Consider the following 22,216-nt stretch of genomic DNA (forward strand, 5'->3'; position numbering starts at 1 on the left):
AGATGATTCCCCTTTTTTTCTTTCTACAGTTTCACAACCACTATACTGCACTTGGTTCTTCTCCTGTTGCAGACTGTGTAGATGCCTGTAAAATGCAGATATCACTGGAACAAAGAATAAGGGACCCAGATTCTAACTTTTCTGTCCTTTCAAGGTTGTGTGGTACCAGCACACCATGAACTGACCTTATTTGCTCATCAAAGAAACACAGAATCATTACTTCCAATGTCCTCTCCACATATATGAGGTCTCACTTCTTTGGTGAAGAAAATCTGCTATTTAAACTTGAAGCATTTGACTCATAAGTATCTTATAAGTATCTTATATTGATAAGCATCTTATATTGATAAGCATCTTATATTAAAGTATCTTATATTAAATAAGTATCTTATATTAAATAAGTATCTTATATTAAAGCCCTCATAGAACTAGTGAAATGTTTTAGTTTCTTGGCAAACAATGTGAAAACATGTTGGTTCCAGATCAAAACTCACAAAAAAAAAAAAAGAATGTAATTAAGAAAAATAATCAAACTCAAATGATTTACTCCTTTGCTTCAAGAACATATTGGTAACTACTATCACTGTACCTCCTAATCATTGTACCACGGAGTAGGTAAAGGTTTTAATGAGATTCTAGGTGTATATCACAGCCCAAAGGACTTCTTTTTAGAAGCTGAAAAAACTCATGGTAGCAAGTGTTCTAGTCCTGGAGTCATGGGCCAGAAAGACCAGTGTGGATAGAGGACTGTGCTCACCATACAAGTGGATGGCTCCAGTCCAGCATGCAGAGAAGACCTTCCTTCAAAGGAATGCAATGAGGACTGGAGTGGGAACTTCCTTTTTCTTTGGGGCTAGGCTTGAGTGGGGCTTGACTAGGGTTGTTCTAAAGTGGAATTGGCTTCATCTACCAGGTAGGAGTGGGGAGATGCTGGGTAAGAAGGTGAGGATGGCACATGACAGAGCAGCTATGACGTGGTCTATACCCCAGGTGGGCTGTGGGAAATTAGGGACAGTCTGCTATTTCTGAAGAAGAAGACAAGAAACAGCAACAACCCTCATCCACACCCAGATCAAGCAAGGTGTCAGGTTACCATCTCAGGACCCCTGTGGCTACAAGGCAATCAAAGGGGTAAATGAATTCAAAGGAAGTACTTCAGAACACTCAACAACTTCCAGAGGCCAAGCTGGGCTGACCAATGAAGACAAATGCAGAACAAATAAATACATCCCATTTTTTAAATATAAAAATATAAAGCAAACCCTGAACATGTAGTCAGGGTGATGAGAACTAAAAAATTTTCAAACTTGGAAGATTGGTCTCTTCACTAAACAAGTTCTGCATTTCTACTGTATGAAAAACCAGCCATGATGTCATCAGAAACACAACTCCAGAGCATCTAAGACCAGAACATTATTACCTATGACTCTGTTTGCCTGAATACTTCCTTAAATGAGCAATACCAAGTAGCCATAAAACACAGTGGGAACTTGAGTTAGGGGAACAGGAAGCAGAAAATGCAAGCCTTGTGTTTCAGTATCTGGAATAGGGGTGAAGATAATCTAAGTTCTTCATACGCACATGTGAAAGTAGAATAATATAATCTATTATAAATTGTTTATAAAGGGGGCAAGGGAAATAACAAGTAGGGGTAAATTTGATCAAAGTATATTATATGCATGTATAGAAACAGCATGAAGAAACTCCTTTGTACAATTAAGTTACAATATGTGTTTATGTATGTGAGATAGAATGGAGACAGAGGCACAGAGAAAAAGATAGAGACAGTGAAAGATCAAGAGAGAGGGAGATTCCCAGAGAGAGACAGACAATATAAGAGAGAGAGAGAGAAAGAGAGAGAGAGAGAGAATATTAACATTTGGAAAGTGAATACTCAGGCAGGCTTTAACTCAGCTGAGCACCTGGGCAAAAAGAATTCCTTAGTCAGTTTCCCCATCCATTAGTTGGGCATCCAGAAAGCATTCAAATCCCAAAGTCTCTAGAACATAATCTACAACACAGAGACATACTAGAGGGCTTTACTATTTCTGTTTCTTGACATATATTTCCACATGTTCAAACTTAATATTCTTGAGAGTGTTTAATAGACTATGTCTATGCTCATGATGGACTATTTAAGTATATTAAATTTTAAAAATAAAGAACAGAAGAATAGGTTAAACTATTTTAGTAAAAAGAGAATCTATCTTCATCAGTGAGGACACATCTCAATACCTTGGGAAGATTTAATGCTAACTTTATCAGGTGATGAGACATTGCATATTAATAGTCCTTGTAGGCAACTATTCCTATGGTTGCATGAAAGAGCCTTGTCAAAAGGAAACAAAGTTAATTAATGTCCTTCTATCTCTTAAAGTCCCTAGGGTCATCCCTAGTTAAGTAGAAAACTGCTTGATGACAGCACTGATAGGTGTTTGGACATAGCTAGTCATTCAGTTGAGCAGAGAACCACTGGGAAGAGGGTCATGTTTAAGGAGAAATTGAAATATACCATTGCTAATGAAAACCTTCATGATTAAATGAACAATTCTTGTGCAGGCTATGAAGAAATCTTTTAGCATTTTATAATTATGTGTTTCTTATAATTCACAAAAATCAATGTGTAACCAACTTTCTGAATTAGGACAATGGGATTCACTATCCAGTCAAGGGACTAGAAAGTATTTTAATCACATACATTATGGAAGTTGGGTTTGCCAACCAAATTTGAGTAAGTAGAGAACACAGGATGTTGGAGCCAGCTTGTGCTTGCCCCAGACTTTGGGTGGACCAAATTTGTTCACAGACATCATTCAACTATTAGGCCTCTGGAGAGGGTCTTTAAGACAAAAACCCAGGCTTTCATGTGCGTGCGTGCATGTGTGTGCGTGCGTGCATGTGTGTGTGTGTGTGTGTGTGTGTGTGTGTGTGTGTACTGAGGCTTGAACTCAGGGCCTGGTCTCTGACCTGTAGCTTTTTCTGCTCATGCTAGTACTCTACCAATTGAGCCATACCTCCCCTTCCAGCCTTTTCCTGGTTAACTGGAGATAAGAGTCAAGTGGACTTTCCTACCCACGCTAGCTTCAAACCATGATCTTAAGTCTCAGCTCCTGAGTAGTTGTAATTACAAGTGTGAGCCACTGGTGCCCAATTTCATGGTTTTAATGCTTTTATGGTTTCAATGGTTCATGCAAGGATCTCCATTTAGGTTTACCCCGGGTTCGATTGTAATCCTTCTTTCCAGGGTGGCTGGTTCTGTGGCATTTTCCCCTAGGGTGTGCAGATTGACAGTGAATTTCTATAAACTCAGTCTTCCACACTACTGAACTGCCAGTATTTAGGATCTAAGTAAACGGTGGCTCCAGATGGGGAGAGAAAGCCGGCAGGGCCTTTTGATGTAACCCCTACAATATAAACCCTCTACCATTTTCCAGCAGTGCTGGAGACCAATTCACCTTAGAGAGCCTTTAGTGGAATGTAGGCCAAACAGCACACACACACTCACACACACACACACACACACAATCAAATGTTATACCACACAGCAGAGAATCTATTAAGCTATAAAACTGGGATCAAGTCGGACATTTTTCTCAAACCAAAGCAGACTGCATTACTAAGGACAGTCCTCAAATAAGAGGGTGAAAATGTCTAACTGGACAGTCACTAGGAGACACTGTGTCTAATCAGACCAAAGACAGTCCGCAGAAGCAATGAGAATAAAATAAAATAAACCCCATGGATACTATCTCCTCTGACTTGAGGGACTTACATAGCTATGATTAGAAGCAAATATCAACAATGACAATAAACTGTCCATAGGAACATGCTTGTGCCATCTGTCAGTTGAAAAGCATTTGTCAGTATGAAGGCAAAAATCACAACATTAGTGGTTTTGTTGGCCTGTATGTAAATATAGTTAGGGTGTACTTCCTACAGTAAGACCTTTTCTTATATTGCACATAAGACTGAATTTGAACAAATTATGGAGGAGAAAGTTTCCCAAGTGGAAAGCATTGTATGCTACAATGCTACAATACTCTAACATTAGGGAAAATCTAGCAAAGGCAGGCATTAAAATGGGAGGGTGGATAGAATGGAAGAAATACAGCCTCTTCAGTAAATGGTGCTGACAAAATTGGTTAAACACTTGTAGAAAACTAAAGCTAGATCCATATAGTTCACCCTGCACCAGAATCAATTCCAAATGGACCAAAGACCTCGCTGTCAAAGCAGACACTCTGAAAACATTACAGGAAGGAATAGGAGAAACTCTAGGGCTCCTTGGCACAGGCTGAAATTTTCTTAATAGAGACCCAGAAACACAACAAATCAAAGAATGGTTGGACAAATGGGATTGCATGAAGTTTCAGAGCTTCTGCATGGCAAAGGACATAGCTAGCAAGATCAATAGAAAACCCATGAATTGGGAGAAGATCTTCACTAGCCATACAACGGACAAGGGTCTTATATCTAAAATATACCTGGAACTCAAAAAATTAAATTCTCCAACAACAAATCCTCAAAGAAACAACTGCCCAATAAATAAGTGGGCTAAATAAATAAGAGAAACTTCTCTGAAGGGGAAATAAGAATGGCCAATAGACACATGAAAAAATGCTCAACTTCTCTAGCCATAGAAGAAATGCAAGTCAAAACAACATTGAGATTCCCCCTCACCCCAGTTAGAATGTCTATAACGAAGAACTCTAATAACAACAGATGCTGGAGGGGATGTGGCCAAAAGGGAACCCTACTGCATTGTTGGTGGGAATGCAAACTTGTTCAACCACTTTGGAAAGCAATATAGAAGTTACTCCAAAGACTCCACATAGAGCTCCCCTATGACCCAGCAACCCCACTTTTAGGCATTTACCCAAACGATCACAAACAAGGCTATACTAAAGCTACCAGCACAACTATATTTATTTACCATAGCTAAGATATGGAACCAACCCAGATGCCCATCAGTAGATGAATGGATCAAGAAAATGTGATATATGGAGTTCTATGCCTCCATCAGAAAGAATGACATTGCCCTATTTGTTAGGAAATGGAAAGACTTGGAAAAAATTATATTAAGTGAAGTAAGCCAGGCCCAAAGAAACATGGGTCCCATGGTTTCCCTTATTTGCAATAACTGGCAATCAGAAAAGGACAAAAACTATATACATATGACCATGTAAGATGATGTTCAGTGAAATGAACCCCAAGATAGGGACACAACTTGTTTTTTTTTCTTGCTATTTTTTTTAAGGTATCTAAAATGTACTACGTGATTTTTTTGTTTCTCTTATATATTCTTCCCCCATGATTTAACCCCTGTTTTCACTGTATTTGACTTCGGTGTCTAATGTACAAGACACTATAAGACACTATAATGAAAATGAACTTGACAATGGCGGGGGGAGGGAGGATTGGGGTAGTGGGACAGAAAGGGATGGTAGGGGAAAACAAAGCAGGAGGTAACAATGCTTGATAGGAAATGTACTCATTACCTTACTCATGTAACTGAAACGCCTCTGTATACTATTTTTACAATAAAAAAAACATAAAAAAGGCAACACCACCAACCAAAAAATGGGAGGGGGACAGGCAGGAACTGAACAGCTGGATTGTATCCAGTCATTGCTTTCAGAAAACTGCGCCTTATATGGCGCTTTTCTGGGTCACTGGGTCTCTTCTGCAGAGACACTGCTGGGCCAGGGGAAATGCTACCTTGTACTGGAAGGGGCCCTTTCAGAGATGACGCAAATTATCACAATTAAGAGCAGAGCTGAGCCTCATGGCACAGCTGAGCCTCATTCATTTTGAGGGTGCAATAATGAAGGCATTAAGCAAGTCATGGGAGAAATCATCACGAGTTCATTAAAAGAAAATTCTCTGGGATGCCTTATTAAATTTGTAGAAGAGTTCCGCCTGTTGCTGCCCCCGTCATTCTGCTCTTAATTCCCCTCCAACTACAGGCACTGGGAAAAGGGATTAACCTGTAATGCTGCTGCTTCCAGTATGTCTAAGTATCTGAGTCTTTTCATGCCACAAGTAGGAACAGGCCATGGAAACTGTCAAGGAGCACCTGAAAATCAGGTGGCCTCCCTAAGTGCCCCTACAATTCCTCCTGAGATTCTTCTTATTACAAAGTATACATGGTCTCAAGATTAACATCTAAAACACACACACACACACACACAAATTTATTTTTGTTTTGTTATTACTGTTGTTGATGGTGGTGGTTAGGAAGCTTGAACTCAGGGCCTACTATTTTACCATTTTGAGACTCGGCTTCACTTCTGGTTTTTGAGTGGTTCATTCCAGATAAGAGTCTCATGGGGACTTTTCTGCCCAGGCTGGCTTTCAACAGAGATCCTCAGATCTCAGCCTCCTGAGTAGCTATTATTACAGGCATAAGCCACCAGCTCCTGGTTAAAACATGTTTTTTATGTTTATTAAAATCTGACTTCTTAGCCAGGTGCCAGTGTCTGTAATCTTATCTACTCAGGAGGTGGAGACTTGGAAGACCTTAATTCAAAGCCAGCCTGGGCAAAAGAGTCTGCAAAATTCCATCTTTAATTAGCAAAAGCTGGGCTGCAGGCATAACCCAAGTGGTAGAGCTCCAGATCCGAGCAAGAAAGCCCAAGTGAGCCTGAAGCCCTGTGTCCAAGCGCATGTACTGAGACAAAACCAAGCAAAACAAAAAGATATGTGTTTTAAGTCTATTTATCTAGAATGTGCCATGTATACATTCCAGCCAAGCTTTACTTTCTAAAGTATATGCCAAAAGAGAAGAGACATTTTCAACTAGCATCTCATTGCCACCTCAGAAGCAACACCACAGCTCTTACTTGGCTTTCTTGCTCATGGCTGGTGCTCTACCATTTGAGCCAGGCCTCTAGTCCTGCATTTTTGCTGGTTGAAATGAAATCCAGTACTTTTCTGCACTGGCTTGTTTCAAATCCTGATCTTCAGGACTCAGCCTCCTGAGTGAGCATTACAAGAGTGAGCCACCCACACCTACTTTGACTGACAACTTTTTCTTTTTCAAACAATCAGCACCAAATGAGTCCACTGAACTTTACCACATTTAAATTTCCTTATCTTCTCCACATAATTGTCTCCACAAAATTGTCAGCATCAAGTACACTGTTTTTAATCTACTATCAATGTCTGAAAATATTCTCACTGTGTTCTGTAGTTTTTTTAATATCAAAACGTGTTTTATATCTGATTAACAATTTTTTATTTTTGTTATTGTTGGTTGTGGGGCTTGAACTCAGTCCCTTAGTTTTTTTTTCCACTCAAAGCTACACTCTATCACTTTAAGCCACAGTACCACTTTTGGTTTTCTGGTATTTAATTGGAGATAAGAGTCTCATGGATGTTCCTGCCTGGACTGGCTTTGAATTGCAATCCTCAGATCTCAGCCTCCTAAGTAGCTAGGATTACAGGCATGAGCCACCAGCGCCAGGCTTAACAGAAGTATTTTATTAAAAGGAAAAAAAACTAACATCTTTAGGCTATAGGATGATTCTACAAGTCAGCATAAGACAGATTAAATAATTTTATTTTTACTTTATTTTCTTTGCGAATTTTATTATATTTTATGTGGGTATTCAGTCTGCATTTTTTTCATAGAGTCAAGACATCCTCTATGTGCATTTTTTTTGTTAGTCATGGGGCTTGACTCAGGCCCTGTGTGCTGTCACTGAGCTCTTTTGCTCAAGGCTATTGCTCTATCACTTTGAGCCATTCAGGCTTAGCGTCAAAATGTGATCCTCAGATCTCAGTCTTCTGAGTAGCTTAGGACTATGTGACCTACCATTGCCCAGCCTATATGTGTAGTTTGAAATGCTTTGGATAGGTTTATCACTCAAACCAAACTAGATTACATAAGTGTGTGTGTGTGTGTGTGTGTGTGTGTGTGTGTGTGTTTATATATTAGTACTGCAGCTTGAATTCAAGGCATAGGGCTGTCCCTTAGCTTTCTCAAGGCTGGCCTTTACTACTTGAGCAATACTTCCATTTTCAGCTTTTATTTTTCTAGATAACTGAAGATAAAAGTCTTATAGCTTTCCTGCCAGAGTGGCTTTGAACCACAATCCTCAGATCTCTGCCTTCTCAGTTAACTAGGAATACAGATGGGAGCCACTGGTGCCTGGTTAGATTAAATAAATTTTGAGATAAGAATTTATTAAAAAAATTTCTATGTTGCTTCAATCTATAATAAGCTAGTAGCCCATTCCTTACCCTTATCCTGGATGACACTATCCATATGAAACATATTTGAATCTTCTATTACAAGAAAGGCACTGGGCATACGGGTAATATACAAAATACATGCGGAACACTAGGAGGGTTTTAAGAAGGAGAAAGTGGAGGCAGATGAAGGAAAACCAGATGGCTCGGTGATGGCTGTTAAGAGGAAAGAAGAATAGAAATTGTGGCCACACACACACAGGTGCTCTGACCATGGTGAATGACAGATTACTTCAACGTCATTAGCTGTCAGGGAACAAAAGACTGTGGAAGCCTGCAGGGAGGGGCTGGTGTGGTAGACATGTGACTCCCTTTCTGGGAAACAAGGATAGGGGCTGGAGGAAGGAAGAATGAGCAAGTTATGCCTTCAGGATGCCCACAGACCTCCTCCAGAGTGCCAGTTTATGTGCATGGCTATTGCATGACACTCAGAGACCCATACAACATCCAACTGTAGCTACTGACAGGCAGTGTTGCTCTTTTTGATAACCTGATCTTGCTAACATCTCTGACAAAAATCACCCAACTGTCCTTTCTCCCACTGGAATTTTGCTTTTCTTTTCAAATAAACAGAGAGAGAGCTAAAGCCTTTGACATAGAAGCTCTACAGCCACTTAAAAAAGTACTCATGCCCTAAACAAGAGAAATACATGGTTATTGTCAAAATGAGCCCATAGCCAACCATATTTAAAGAATTTACACAGAAAGAATAATCCTCCATTTTTGTTCCTGTCCTGGAAAGTGTTAAGAAATTCCATCTTAATTTTTTTTCCAATACGTAAAGACCTATTCTAAATTTTGGTGCACTATACATAGTTTTAGTAATTTGCTCTCCTGTTAAAATAGTTTTAGTAATTTGCTCTCCTGTTGGAAATAATTCTATATTTACAGACTAGAGCTGAAAAATTTTCCAGAGGTCTGGAAAAAGAATCAAGAGTCATCTTGTATGTTTTCTCCCGACATTCCCCAGCTCAATATATCTGCAGCCCTGAAGTTTTAAAACACACCCTTACCTCCACATCACAGGTATATTCGGATCCATCCAAAAGTATTACTTTGCACTGCATGCTTTTAGGCTTTTTGACGATCTTCAGTGGAGACCGGGAGAGTTTGCTGCTAGATGATTTCTGAGAAAGTTTATCGTCTTCCAATTGCTGATACTCGAGTTGTTTTGCAGCAGCAGCAGCAAACTCCCGTTCCTTGTCAGTGACCTGGTAAAAGCAACAATGAGCAGTTTTTACTGCAAGACAGGAAATAAATATTGCATTGCTCATACAAAGGCACAACACTTGAGAGAGAGACTGTTTTCCTCTTTCCTAGAGGATGAGAAGCATCTGAACAGCACATCAGGAATCTATATCTCCATCTATATATATGATTGTGTGTGTGTGTGTGTGTGCACGCATGCACGCACACATGCACGTGCCAAATAGTGGGGCTTGAACTCAGGGTCTCACACTCTTGCTTTGCTTTTTCATTTAAGGCTGGTGCTCTATTACTTAGGCCACAGCTTCACTTCCAGCTTTTTGCTGGTTAATTGTACTTTTCTATCTGGGGCTGGCTTTGAACCACAGTCCTCAGATTTCAGCTTCCTACATAGCTGGAATTACAGGTGCTAGCCACAGTGCCCTGCCATACACAAGTATTTTATAATATGTCTCACCCAGACAACTTTGGCCATTTAAATGAACCAATAGGGCCTTATTTCAGTTTGACTTGGGATTAATTTTAGATAGCATTTGCTATCAAGAGTTCACTAAGCAAAGAAGGAAGAATAGCCTTTTGGATTTTTAAAGGCATTGGATAGTCCAGGCCTTTAAAACAAAGCATCTGGATCTTGTCTTAGGTATATTATTTTCATGATTCATTGGACCTGTCTACATTCCTTGACTTGTTCTATATGCTCTATCCATAAACTTACAAGTTTATCTTATAAACTTAAAGGCTTTAGAAAGCTTCCAAGTATTAATCTCTCCAGTAATTTTACAACTGTTAAAATATTTGATTTAGTTCTACATCAATTCAATGAAAGCAGCAGTAAAATTCTTCACCAAGTAATCCCCTAAGTCTGTTTTCTTTTGTTGTAATGAGCCAGGAGGAGAACAGACCAAATCTCTCTAAAAACTTTAAGCTGCCTTTGAATCACAACAGTCTAGTCCAGGCCAGCCTCAATACTACAGAGAACTTCCTATGTCACTGTGAAATTCTCCCTGGAGTCACTCTCCTTGTAATCTTCCTGTGTGTTGCTCTCCAATTATTTTTCTACACTCCTCCATTTAATGACCACAACAGTGGCAATGCAAATGTAATACATGGCTACCATATCTACTAGTATGCATATCTGTATTGACAGGCCACAATACTAATATTTTAAAATACTAATATTTTAGGTATAGGCCACAGAACACTAATATTTTATTTTTAATTATATTTTAAATTAGGCCACAGAATACTAATATTTTAAAATACTAATATTTAGAGGCATATTAATAATTTAGGTAGAGGGCCCTGAAATAGCCATGAAATTTCCTCTCACATGAATATACTCTAGGCCTCAAGACAAAAATGCTAGGGATCTTTTTTGGGTCTGGTCGTGAGGCCTGGGCGCTGTACCTCAGCTCTTCAGCTCAAGGCTAGCGCTCTACCACTTGAGCCACAGCACCGCTTCTGGCTTTTTTTCTTTTTGCTTATGTGGTGCTGAGGAATCGAACCCAGGGCCTCATGCATGCAAGGAAAGCACTCTGCCACTGAGCTACCTTCCTAGCCCCAATGCTAGGGATCTTTAAAAAAGGCACTACATATGTTTTATCATCTCAACTTGTTTTTCTTATTCAACTCTACTGTCTTATAACCACAGTCATTTTGGGTGTTTTCCTTTTAGATTTTAGATAATCCCAAATATTAATAATAAGCTATTCTGTAAGCTTTTCTCTCTACTACAATGTCTAGGAACTCTAGGCAAAGTCTTGATGTTCTTAATAGATCAATCTGATGAGCTTATAGAAACAAATCAAGAAAATAACTGAACAGCTGGGAAGTATCATAGCACATGCCTGTGATCACAGGTGAGGCAGTAAGAAATTGAGTAGTTTAAAGCCAGCCTGGACTGCATATTGAGCTCCTGTCTCAAAAAACCAAAACCAAAACAACAACAACGAAACTGTGAATAATCAATGTGAAAGGCCAAAGTAGCTGGGAAGGTAAGCTTCAATTTAAATAAGTCAATGAACCAAAGAAAACCTGCTCTGGAATTTTATCCAAACTGTTTTCATAATTATTCTTTCCATACAAAAGCATTAAAAATTAAACAAAAAAGCAAGAAAATAATAGATTGTGGCCTAGAGGTGATTTAAAGAAGAGTTTTCTAACTCTGGAATTATGGATCAATAATCATAATAAATGTTAGAGGGCAAGCCAACTGAAAGTATACTTTTATTTAAATTTTACCTGGAATCAAATTTTTTCTATGTATTAGGGAAGATGAAATTTCATTTCTCCTCTACAAAAAAAAATAAAAAAAGTGTTTGAGAATAAACTTTCTAGGTTACTTTTTTTTTTTTGCAGAAGGATCTTATGCCATTATTACTCAATGGAAAAGTCTATTCTGGAAACATCTGAAAGAGAGAGTTACTACTTCGGCATATAACACATTTAAAAATAACTTTAACAGCTCTAGAAGACTAGAGAGTACCTCAAGTTAAATCTCAGCCATAGTCATTTGTACACTGTAATTTAAAAATATATCAAAATTAGCCATTTTAGCCAATCGTCTCTTTCCTTCAGTCTTCACTGCAGCTGTTATATGTATGAGGACAGATAGAATCAGGAAGCATACAAAACTTTCCTAAGGTCACAACAGCAGTCGCCTAGACTTCAAATCCAGCGAAACCCATGTTTCAAACATTCCTGTAGACAAAGTACCAAAACACACTCCATGTTACCTCCAACACAAATGGCTTTCCTGGTATGAGGCCAAGAACTTTATGGAAGACTCTTAGAAATGATCTGAGTTCTTCTGAGTTGAGTTTCTGTGTTCTTCATTTTGTAGATGGAAAAATGTGAGGCCAGTAGGCCACGGGCGTCCTTTGAGGCTGGCGGTGATCAGAAAACAGTACTAACTTAGGCCTCAGCCCTGTGTGGCCGGGTGCCTTCTTCTCTGTGCCTTAGTGTCATTTCTCCAGTTGGGGTTCTAAACATCTGACTATAGGAGATTTAGACCAAAGTCATTGACCCTATAACATTTTAGTCACAGACTACACACATGATGATGGTTTCTTAAGATTATAATAGAGCTGAAAAATTCCTACTACCTGCTGATGTCATAGCCATTGTGACATCATACAGCACTGAACTTTTCATTGCTTGTGGTGGTAGCTAGTGTCAACAAACCGACTACATTCCAGTCATATGAAAGTATAGCACATAAGCCAGGCACCAGTGGCTCACAGCTGTAATCCTAGCTACTCAGAAGGCTGAGATCTGAGGATTGCAGTTCAAAGCCAGCCTGGAAAGGAAAGTCTGTGTGACTCTTGCCTCCATTAAACTACAAAAAAGTCCAGAAGTAGAGCTGGGGCTCAAGTGGTAGAAGTTCAGGGACAGTGCCCTGAGTTTAAGCCTCAGAACTGGCACACGTACACACAAACGAATAGAACATATAAGCACGTACAGATAATAAGCAATCCTGTTACTGGTTTATGTAGTTACTATACTGTGCTAATAAGATTATTTTAGAGTATGCTTCTAAGAGACATTTACTGTAAATCTAACAATGAGGTTAACAGCAGCAACCCCCATCAAGTGCTGAAGATGTCTTTTCATGGCTCATTTTCTGTCTCATTTAATGTCAATCTCATATAGTTCTGTTCAACATGACTGTAAGATCAATTTTATATGAGAGATAGATATAGATATGTAGATATTCACATACATACAGTGTATATATTTTACTATATTAATATGTTTGCCTATGTTTATAAGCATATGTCCATGGCTTGCTATACATGCCTAGGCCAGTACTTAGGTATAGCATCTGTGCTGTAAATGTACAACCTGTAATACCCACATAATAATGATATTGCTAATGATGCATTTATTTATGTTAACGTGGCTCTATACAGTTAGATGTAGGCATAAGATATTCATTCTTTTCCATAACTGTTCCCCATTTTCATTCATTTTTTTCAGAATTATGAATGAACAAAGCCAGGCAGACATAAAATTTTCGAATGAAAAGAAATAAATGTACAAATATAAATGTTAAATACTACCATCTTGACTCCACATAAAAGACAAAGCTAAGTAAAACTATGTTGCTAACAAAAGCAGCCCTTAGATTTTGTCTGCAAGGCTGAGATTGTGTTCTCAGCAATTAATGAGCCCCCTTAGATTAGAAAAGGGAAAATAATTTTGACTATTGACACTATTCAAAAGCAGAACCTTTATCTGATTTAGGGAAGGAAAGAGGAACAACAAAATGGTGAGATAAAGGACAAGGGGGAAGCCAATGCAACAGCTATACAAGAAAATATGATGGCAATAATCTGTACAACTTGGGGGGGGAGGAGGAGGGAAAGTAGGAGAAAAATGAGGGAGGGGTAAAAAGTGTAACAAGAAATGTATTTATTACCTTAGTTATGTAACTGTAAACCCCTCTGTATATCACCTTGACAATAAAAATAAATAATAAAATAAAAAAAGCACAGAACTTGTAAGTGCCTTGGGAAAAGAAATAATTTGGCTATATTTTGGTATTATAACCGTGTGTTGAGATTATAGCAAGGAGTTGACTTTGAGATTTTTCACATATGCTAATTTACTGTTCCTTCTCTTGATTATCCTCTAAAATTTCAAGCTCAATACAAATCCTCTGAACTCCGACATGTCAATCACTCATAGGGATTCTGGGTTTCTTCTCCATGTACAATTTAGGACTCTAAGACATTTCAATTCCACGTTTGAAATTTTAAGACAAAAGACATTTAAATAAGCCACCTACTGGCTTACACTTAGAATCTTAGTTACTCAGAAGTATGATATCTGAGGATTGTGGTTTAAAGCCAGCCCAGGCAGGGAATTCCATGAAACTTGTACTTCTCATTAATCAGCAAAAACCAAAGTAGATGTTTGGCACAAGTGATAGAGCACCAGCTTTGAGCAAAAAAAGCTAAGGGATAGTGTCCAGAACCTGAACTCAAGCTCCAAGTTCCACTGCAGGCGCATTTAAAGATGAAATTAAACATGGGTTCGTTCAAGGCAAGTGTATTAGCCATTAATTTATTCTTTTGTATTGTGTGTGTGTTTCGTTTCTCTGCCCTTTGGCTAAGATCAAGTGTATTGTGTGTGTGTGTGTGTGTGTGTTTGTGTATGATGGTGGTGATCAAACCCAGGACCTCTCACATGCTAAGTCCACAAGTACATACTCTTCCACTATATTCCAGTCTCTTGAAAGAAAATCTTTAAAATTAATAGGTTACTTATAACAACTCAAACATGTTATAGGAAATAGAACTGAAAACAGATGCACAGAGTGGGAGACAGACTACCTGAACATCCACTAAAAGTAGATGGGCAATATTGGGGTCAGAATCATGCCTGAGGAAAATCAGAACAGTTCTGACTCTTAAAGTCAGAATCATAATTAAAACTGTCAGCTTTCTGAGTATCTTTCCTGTAACATGTACAGGGTAAATATAGACATGATTCAAACCTCCAGTCCAGAGTTCAGCTCATGGTGTGTGTGTGTGTGTGAGAGAGAGAGAGAGAGAGAGAGAGAGAGACAGAGACAGAGACAGAGACAGAGACAGAGACAGAGAGAATGTGTGTGTGTGTGTGTGTGTGAGAGAGAGAGGAGAGAGAGAGAGAGAGAGAGAGAGAATGTACTAGGGGCTTGAACTCAGGGCCTGGGTGTTGTCCTAGAGCATTTTTGCTGAAGGCTAGTCTTCTACCACTTTGAGCCATAGCTCCACCTCTGGATTTTAGGTGATTATCAGAGGGAAGTCACTGACTTTCCTACCTAGGCTGGCTTTGAACCTTGATTCTCAGATCTCAGCGGTCTGAGTAGCTAGGATTACAGGGTAAGCCTTCAGCACCTGGCTTAAACGTTTTTTTTAAATCAAAGGGTGGACTTCCCAAGCAAGGGTAGGGAAAGTCATTCCCAGAAAGCTTAAGTAGCATGCAAGCAGACCACCTCAGCTGTAGTTGACAGATCAAGGTGAAGGTGGGGTCTGCAAAGGGGCCTTGGTTGTGTCCAGGGCAAGCTCACCTCCTTCCGCACTGGGGTGCTGTGGGCTGCAGCCCCTGAGAACTGCTCAAGCGCAGGCTCCTCCTCTCTGCTCCCGCTGGGGGGCTCGGGCGGCCCGGGCGGCGCCCCTGCCTGCCCCTGAGGACCCGCAGCAGCCTCCTGGGGCTCTGCCTCCTGATCCGGCTTGGATTCCGAGTCTGATCCTGATTCAGTCGTCATGGTTGATTGTTCTGCAAGCAGAAAAGAGGGAAGATGCTGTCACTGGGTGCAATTTCCTTCTCCAGGCAAGAGCTAGGGGAACTAGCCACCAGGAAAAGGCTCAGGGGAGAGAGTGCGCGGCAGAGGGATTGCTTCACAGCCTAAATCAGTCCTGTCCACACACCCAACTCACCACGCTGAAGATGCCTGCCCACCCGGGGATCAGAACGAACCTTTAACTCACGGTGAGAAAGAGTTGACTTGGACTAATCATGGGTTTTATTTCTATTCGATCTTTGTCTCAGATGATCATGGCATTTCAGAAATATCATGCTTATTAAATCACACTTAATTTCAGAAGTAAATTTTACTGAATATATATGCATACACATACACTGAAAAAAGATTGTATACACATATACGTATACTGAAAAAGATTTTGTCTATCTATCTATCTATCTATCTATCTATCTATCTATCTATCTATCTATCTATCTATCTATCCATCCATCCCTCTGGCCCTCAGAAGATGACCTCATCAAGGATATAGACATTTCCTCTTTTCTCCTTTCCCTCCCACTTAGCTCTACATAGCTGCCCTATCCCTACCTCTGAACCAGAAAGATGTTTGTCTTGTATCTCACAGGGAACTCAGAACAAAAATCATAACAGACAGCAATCCTAAAAGCACACGTTGTAATAGCTACCATCTTCTAAAACTGTTGACAGCCAAGCTAGGGGTTTTGTGCCTCAGTTTCCCTATGTGTCAAGTGACAAGGTCACACCTAAAGATCTGACATTCTCCTCTCTTCTGATGATAGATTTGTTTTCAAAGCAGATTTTTTAAATGATTTTATTGTTATTAATACATTGTACAGAGGGGCTACTATTTCATAAGTTAGGTCATGAGTACATTTCTTTTTTTGGACAATGTTATCCCTTCCTTCTACTTCCCATCCCTGCCCACCTTCCACATAGTGTATACTGAATAGCATGAGTTTATTTCTTCCTTCCTCCCTTTCTGTGCCCACCTTACCATTCCCAGAGAAAAAAACCCAAAGGAAATATAACCACCACTACCACCACCACCAATAATAAAGACATATTTCCATTTCCTGGAGGAGTTCATTTCAATAAACAGTATTTTAAATGTTCAGAGAAGTTACACCTTTGTGTTGCTCTTCTCAGGGTAATCTTTAGTATGACTGTGTGTGAATGCCTAGAGTCCCATATTGGTTATCATGTCCAGTTATATTTTAGATCTAGCTTCCATATATGAGAGAAAACATGCACTGTTTTGTTTTTCTGAGCTTAGTTTACTTCACTTAGCATAGTTTATACTAGGTCCATCCATTTCCTGACAAATGACACAATCTTAGTCTTTGAACGAATGAGTAAAATTCCACTGTGTACAGGCACCACTTTTTATTAATCCCTTCATCTGTTGTGGAGCATCTAAGCTGGTTCCATAGCTTGGCTATTGTGAATCATGTAGCAACAAACATGGATATGCAAAGGTCTTTACCATATCCCAGCTTGTGATGTTCTAGACAGATGCCCACAAGTGGTATGGCTGGGTTGTAGGGAAGATCTATGTTTAGATTTTGAGGAACCTAAAGATCCCACTAATAATGCTCTAAGCAGTTAGAGAGCTGCTATGCCAAGCAAACACAGAGACATTTTAACTAACTTCTTAGCTTACATATTGTGGTACACATTTCAGAAATAAATCTCATTTTCCTACGATTTTCTTTCTAATCCTAATTTCGTTGTAAAATATTTTCTGAGCAAAGGAAAAATGTAAATGACATACTCACTGGAATAATAGGAATTAAGCAGGATTAAGCTAGTGATTTTATAGTAAAGTCACTGTTTAGTTCCTATTTCTAAGATACATCAGAATGTGTTTAACAATTTGAAGATTAAAAATACCAGTTGGGGCAATAGCTATACTGGCTACATTGAGTTACTTTTCACAATCATCAGTCAGTCCTCAGTTGAATAAAAGACATATCAACTTGGCATGTACTGAGCTGCCCAAAGCATATTGTTAAATATCAACTACAACCACAGAGCAAAAGAGCAATCCAAATAAAACTAACAAATCTTCTTTTTCTTGATATTATATTTTAGCTTTTGAAGCAAATCTTGAAAGAAAAGGTTACATTTTCTTTGGCATGCTTATCCTAGGAAGTAGTATAAATACCAAGAGAAAATAGTGGAGGAAAGGCAGATAGTGGAGAAAGAGAAGGAGGGAGAGCACTGTGAGAGGAAGGAGAGAGGTAAGAGGAGAGAAAAAGGGAAGGAAGAGGGGAAAAATATTGGCAGTGTGTTGTTCAGAGCGTACCACTGAATTACTACTTTTAGTAAGCAATTCACTTTACCAAATACTTACTGGGGACCAAATATTTGCTAATCACTTCATGTGGTTTAGAAACAGATGAAAATATTGTAAACTCCTTCCTGGACCAAAGTGCTTCATAGTTTGAGGCAGAAATAGACTCCCAGAACCCAGTTCCACCATCTTTCCTAAGTAACCAATTATTTTTGTTTAGGTATAAACTTTTATTTTCTTTAAATAAGCACAAAAATGGCCAATTATCTAGGACAATTAAATGATTTAAATTTCTATTACATAATTCTCTCATCACAGACTTTTTCATTTAAGATGATACTCTTTTCATTTCTAGGGAGAAATATCAGAGCACTACCCATATCACATCATGGATGATTATTTAAATTTTCCCTGAATATTTTAATATAATTATACTAAATGTGTATGTTTACCTAGCAGATAATGTTTTCCCAGTTGCTATATAGAATTCATAATTAATAATTAAATAGCTATCTTCAAGGTGTGTACTGAAAAGGTATCTTGAAATATTATATATTATATAGTAAACACATTTTTTTTGATCATAGGGCTTGAACTATGGGCCTGGGTGCTGTCCCTCAGCTCTTCAGCTCAAGGCTAATGCTCTATCACTTGAGCCAATTCCGGTCTCCTGGGATTGGAGATAAGAGTCTCATGGACTTTCCTGCCCTGGCTGGCTTTGAACCTTGATCCTCAGATCTCAGCCTCCTGAGTAGCTAGGATTACAGGTGTGAGCCACTGGTTCCCGGCTAGTAACCTCATTTTTATATTCATTTGACATTCCCCCTAACTGAGGCTAGGATGAGATGCGACCATATGATTAAATTTAGATAATGTGACAAGTATAAAAATATGTATTCTGATTTTGGTCATCCTCATAAGTACAATGCCATGGACCCTAGATTTTTCCCTGTCCCATCGGCTGGAAAAAGACAATGAGTGATATTGTCTCCTAGACATAGTCAGGGGTGAACCACATTCAGGAGGCTATCAGAGCTACTCCATGTGTCCTGGATTGTTCCATGAGGTAAAAATCAATTTGTCTCATTTGAACCTGATTATAGTAGCCTGTACCATATCTACTTTACATTTGAGACTCTACATTTGAGATCATGGTCTGTGGCTCCATTTAAAAGAAACAGCAGCCTTCTCTTGATCTCACACCTCTCATTAGCTACTAATCTATTGTTCTTTCTACTCCTCTAACAGCTTACAAACAGTTGTTGATCCTGGCTGTTTTTTACCTCTTTTTTTTTTCTTCTGAAACCATCAGTTCTAGCTTCTAACCACACCCACTCTACTGGTGTGACTCTCCTGGCCAGTGCAGCAGACTACCTACTCACAACCAGTCTGTCATCTGACTTCTTACCATCCTTAGCCCCAGAGAGAAGGCTCTTCTTGTCAACTTGCTTCTCCATCCTACAGTTTAGAATACAATGCTTTTCCTGCTCTCCCCCAGCCTCTCTGGCCACTCTTTCTTATTCTAGTTCTCAGGCTCTTCTTCTACAGTCTGTACATGCAAATCTCAAAAAAAAAGTCAGTTTTGGGTCCTCTTCTCTTGATGCTTTCTCCTCAGCAAACCAAATACTTTCACAGGGCTTAATATATAGCTCCAACGGTTCCTACATTTGGATCTTAAGCTCACATCTCTGCTCTGAGCTTCAGAACTGGCATACTATTGCCTACCTAAGCATATGCCTCCTAAGCTCTCTTTTCTCACACCCAAACCTGTTCCTGTTTGCTGTTTCTGCAAACTAGAATTCAAGGTGTTACCCCCGACATTCATCTCATTACCTTCTTTGTCTGTTTCTCTTGCCAAAAATTATCTTGAATAGTTTCCCTGCCACAATACAAGCTTCCATCATTTCTCTCAACTCTATCACTTCCATCTGGTCACCCGGGTCCCTGCTGCCATTCACCTCTATTCTATTTATTCTTCATAAAGCATGCATCCAGTCACATTACTAACTGCTGACAACCCCTTCACAGCCTTGCAATGAACTTGAAGATCTTAACGAACTTTGGCCTTCATAGGCTACATGTGGGCCTTGACTCTCTCCTTATTCAGTGGTCTCTGCTTCTCCCTCCAATACACAATTTCCAGTCACAATGTCTCTTCCTTAAATTACTAAATGAAACCAGATTGTTCTGCCTCACAGTTTTTTCTGCTTGAAGCTGTTGCTCTGTCACTTTGAGCCACAACTCCACTTTGCTCATGATTTTTCAGACATTTGGGGACCAGGCTTTCAGCCATGTCTCACAGTTGTTCTAGCTGTGCTTTACTGTTCTATTTCTATAATAATTTTATGACTATACTCCATTCCCTTCACCTTGTACCTATATATTCTAGGGTGGGAACCAAATCTGTATATACTCTATGATAGCCAATACCAACGTAGGACATGGTACATAGCATTTCAATAATTATTCAATGAATGAATAAATTTTAAGCCAACTTTACTTCTTATCATACATAGATTTTAAAATGTGACAATTTGCTGGGTGCCAGTAGCTCACACTTATAATCCTAGCTACTCAGGAAACTGAGTTCTGAGGATTGTGATTCAAAGCCAGTCCAGTCAGGAAAGTCTGAGCGACTCTTATTTCCATTAATCACAGAAAAGCCTGGAAACGGTGCTGTGACTCAAGTGGTAAAGCGTTAGCCTTGAGCAAAAGGAGCCCAGGGACAGCACCCAGGCCCCCAGTTCAAGCACCAGGACTGGCAAAGAAAAGTGTGCAAAAATTCCCAAGTATATAGAGTGAACATTTACATATTTGATAACTAAAGAAACAGAACTCAGTTAAAAGTTGCTAAACTAAAGTCCCTACAAGGTAAAAATTTACAGAGTACAAATCATGTTTATGTAAAGTATGGGGGGTGGGGAGCAACATATGTTTCTACCTATCTGGTCAAAAAATTGGACTATAGTTAGCACCAATGTGGCCTCTGAATTACTATTGGTCTTTTCAGTGTACTGGTCCATGGCCTTGAACTCAGGGTCCAGGTGCTGTCGCTTAGCTGTTTTGCTCAAGGCTGGCACTCTACCCCTTGAGCCACAGCTCCATTTCCCAGTCTTTTGTTAATTAACTGGAGATAAGAGTCTCAGGGACTTTTCTGTTCTGGTTGGCTTTCAGCCACAATCCTTAGATCTCATTCTCCTGTGTAGTTAGTATCCTAAGCCTGAGCCACCAATGCCTGGATCCAGTTTAACTCTTTTTACTCATTGAAGAAAAATCTTTTCAAAGAATCATAGAATCTCTATAAAAACAAACAACTAGACATTAAACCATGTGCATTAAAACTAAAACACAGATGACAGACAGCTGGAACAGAATTTTAAAAAGATGCATGATTTTTCATATGGCAAGTTCTTCCATGCAAATCATTTTGTATTATTTTAAAAACCTGGGAATATCATTGAGTGTTTTATGTTGTGTGACTATTGTACTTAGGATTCTGTCACTATTCTGAATGGCTCAGATCATAGCGATCATTTGATAACCAGGTGGCAAAGCTTAGAATCTCATTTCAAACTATGAAGGTTTTTACTTCATTTTGTTTCTTTATCTATGTATAATCTTTATAGACAGAATACATGAAAATAATCAGCAAGGAATAAGTTACATATATGATGTTGAGTGAATAATTCTCCTTGATGAATTCCCCCCTCCAACCCCCACCCCATGCCTTGTCAATCATGGGGGCTTGAACTCTGGGCCTGCGTGCTGTCCCTGAGCTCATCAGCTCAAGACTAACACTCTACCACCTCAGCCACAGCGCCACTTCCGCTTTTCTGGGATTGGACATAAGAGTCTCCTGGACTTTGCTGACCAGGCTGGCTTTGAACTGTGATCCTCAGATCTCAGCCTGCTGAGTAGCTAGGATTGCAGGTGTGAGCCATCAGTGCCTGGCTTCTTATTGAAATTTTTAAAATTAATAAACTTTATTAAACTCCAAAAAAATTGAAGACAAAAGGCAGTTTAAGTTTTGTTCTTCCTGAAGAGCAGCTATAAAATCCAGAGCAGTAACTATTCCCTATGAAATTAAAATACCCTTTATCACTAATCAGGTCATAGGCAAGGAAGGAACTTCATTATGAGGCCAGATATGGGGGAAATAGAACAGGAAGAGCCTGACTTCTAGGCCAGTA

General features: G+C 39.3%; 1 protein-coding gene across 4 annotated transcripts in view; it reads right to left on the bottom strand.

Annotated features, from left to right (window-relative positions):
- Positions 1-22,216, bottom strand: part of Epb41l3 (erythrocyte membrane protein band 4.1-like 3) — a 173,146-nt gene that overhangs the window by 79,425 nt on the left and 71,505 nt on the right. For all 4 annotated transcript variants that reach the window (XM_013027182.1, XM_013027179.1, XM_013027181.1 and 1 more), the window contains exons 2-3: positions 15,515-15,723; positions 9,267-9,464 (exon numbers count right to left, since the gene is read on the bottom strand). In XM_013027182.1, the coding sequence (XP_012882636.1) occupies positions 9,267-9,464; positions 15,515-15,712 (396 nt within the window). In that variant the 5' untranslated portion in view covers positions 15,713-15,723. The remainder of the gene's footprint in view (positions 1-9,266; positions 9,465-15,514; positions 15,724-22,216) is intronic.

This window comes from Dipodomys ordii, unplaced genomic scaffold (genome assembly GCF_000151885.1).
Source record: "Dipodomys ordii isolate 6190 unplaced genomic scaffold, Dord_2.0 Scaffold100, whole genome shotgun sequence".
NCBI classification, from domain to species: Eukaryota; Metazoa; Chordata; class Mammalia; order Rodentia; family Heteromyidae; genus Dipodomys; species Dipodomys ordii.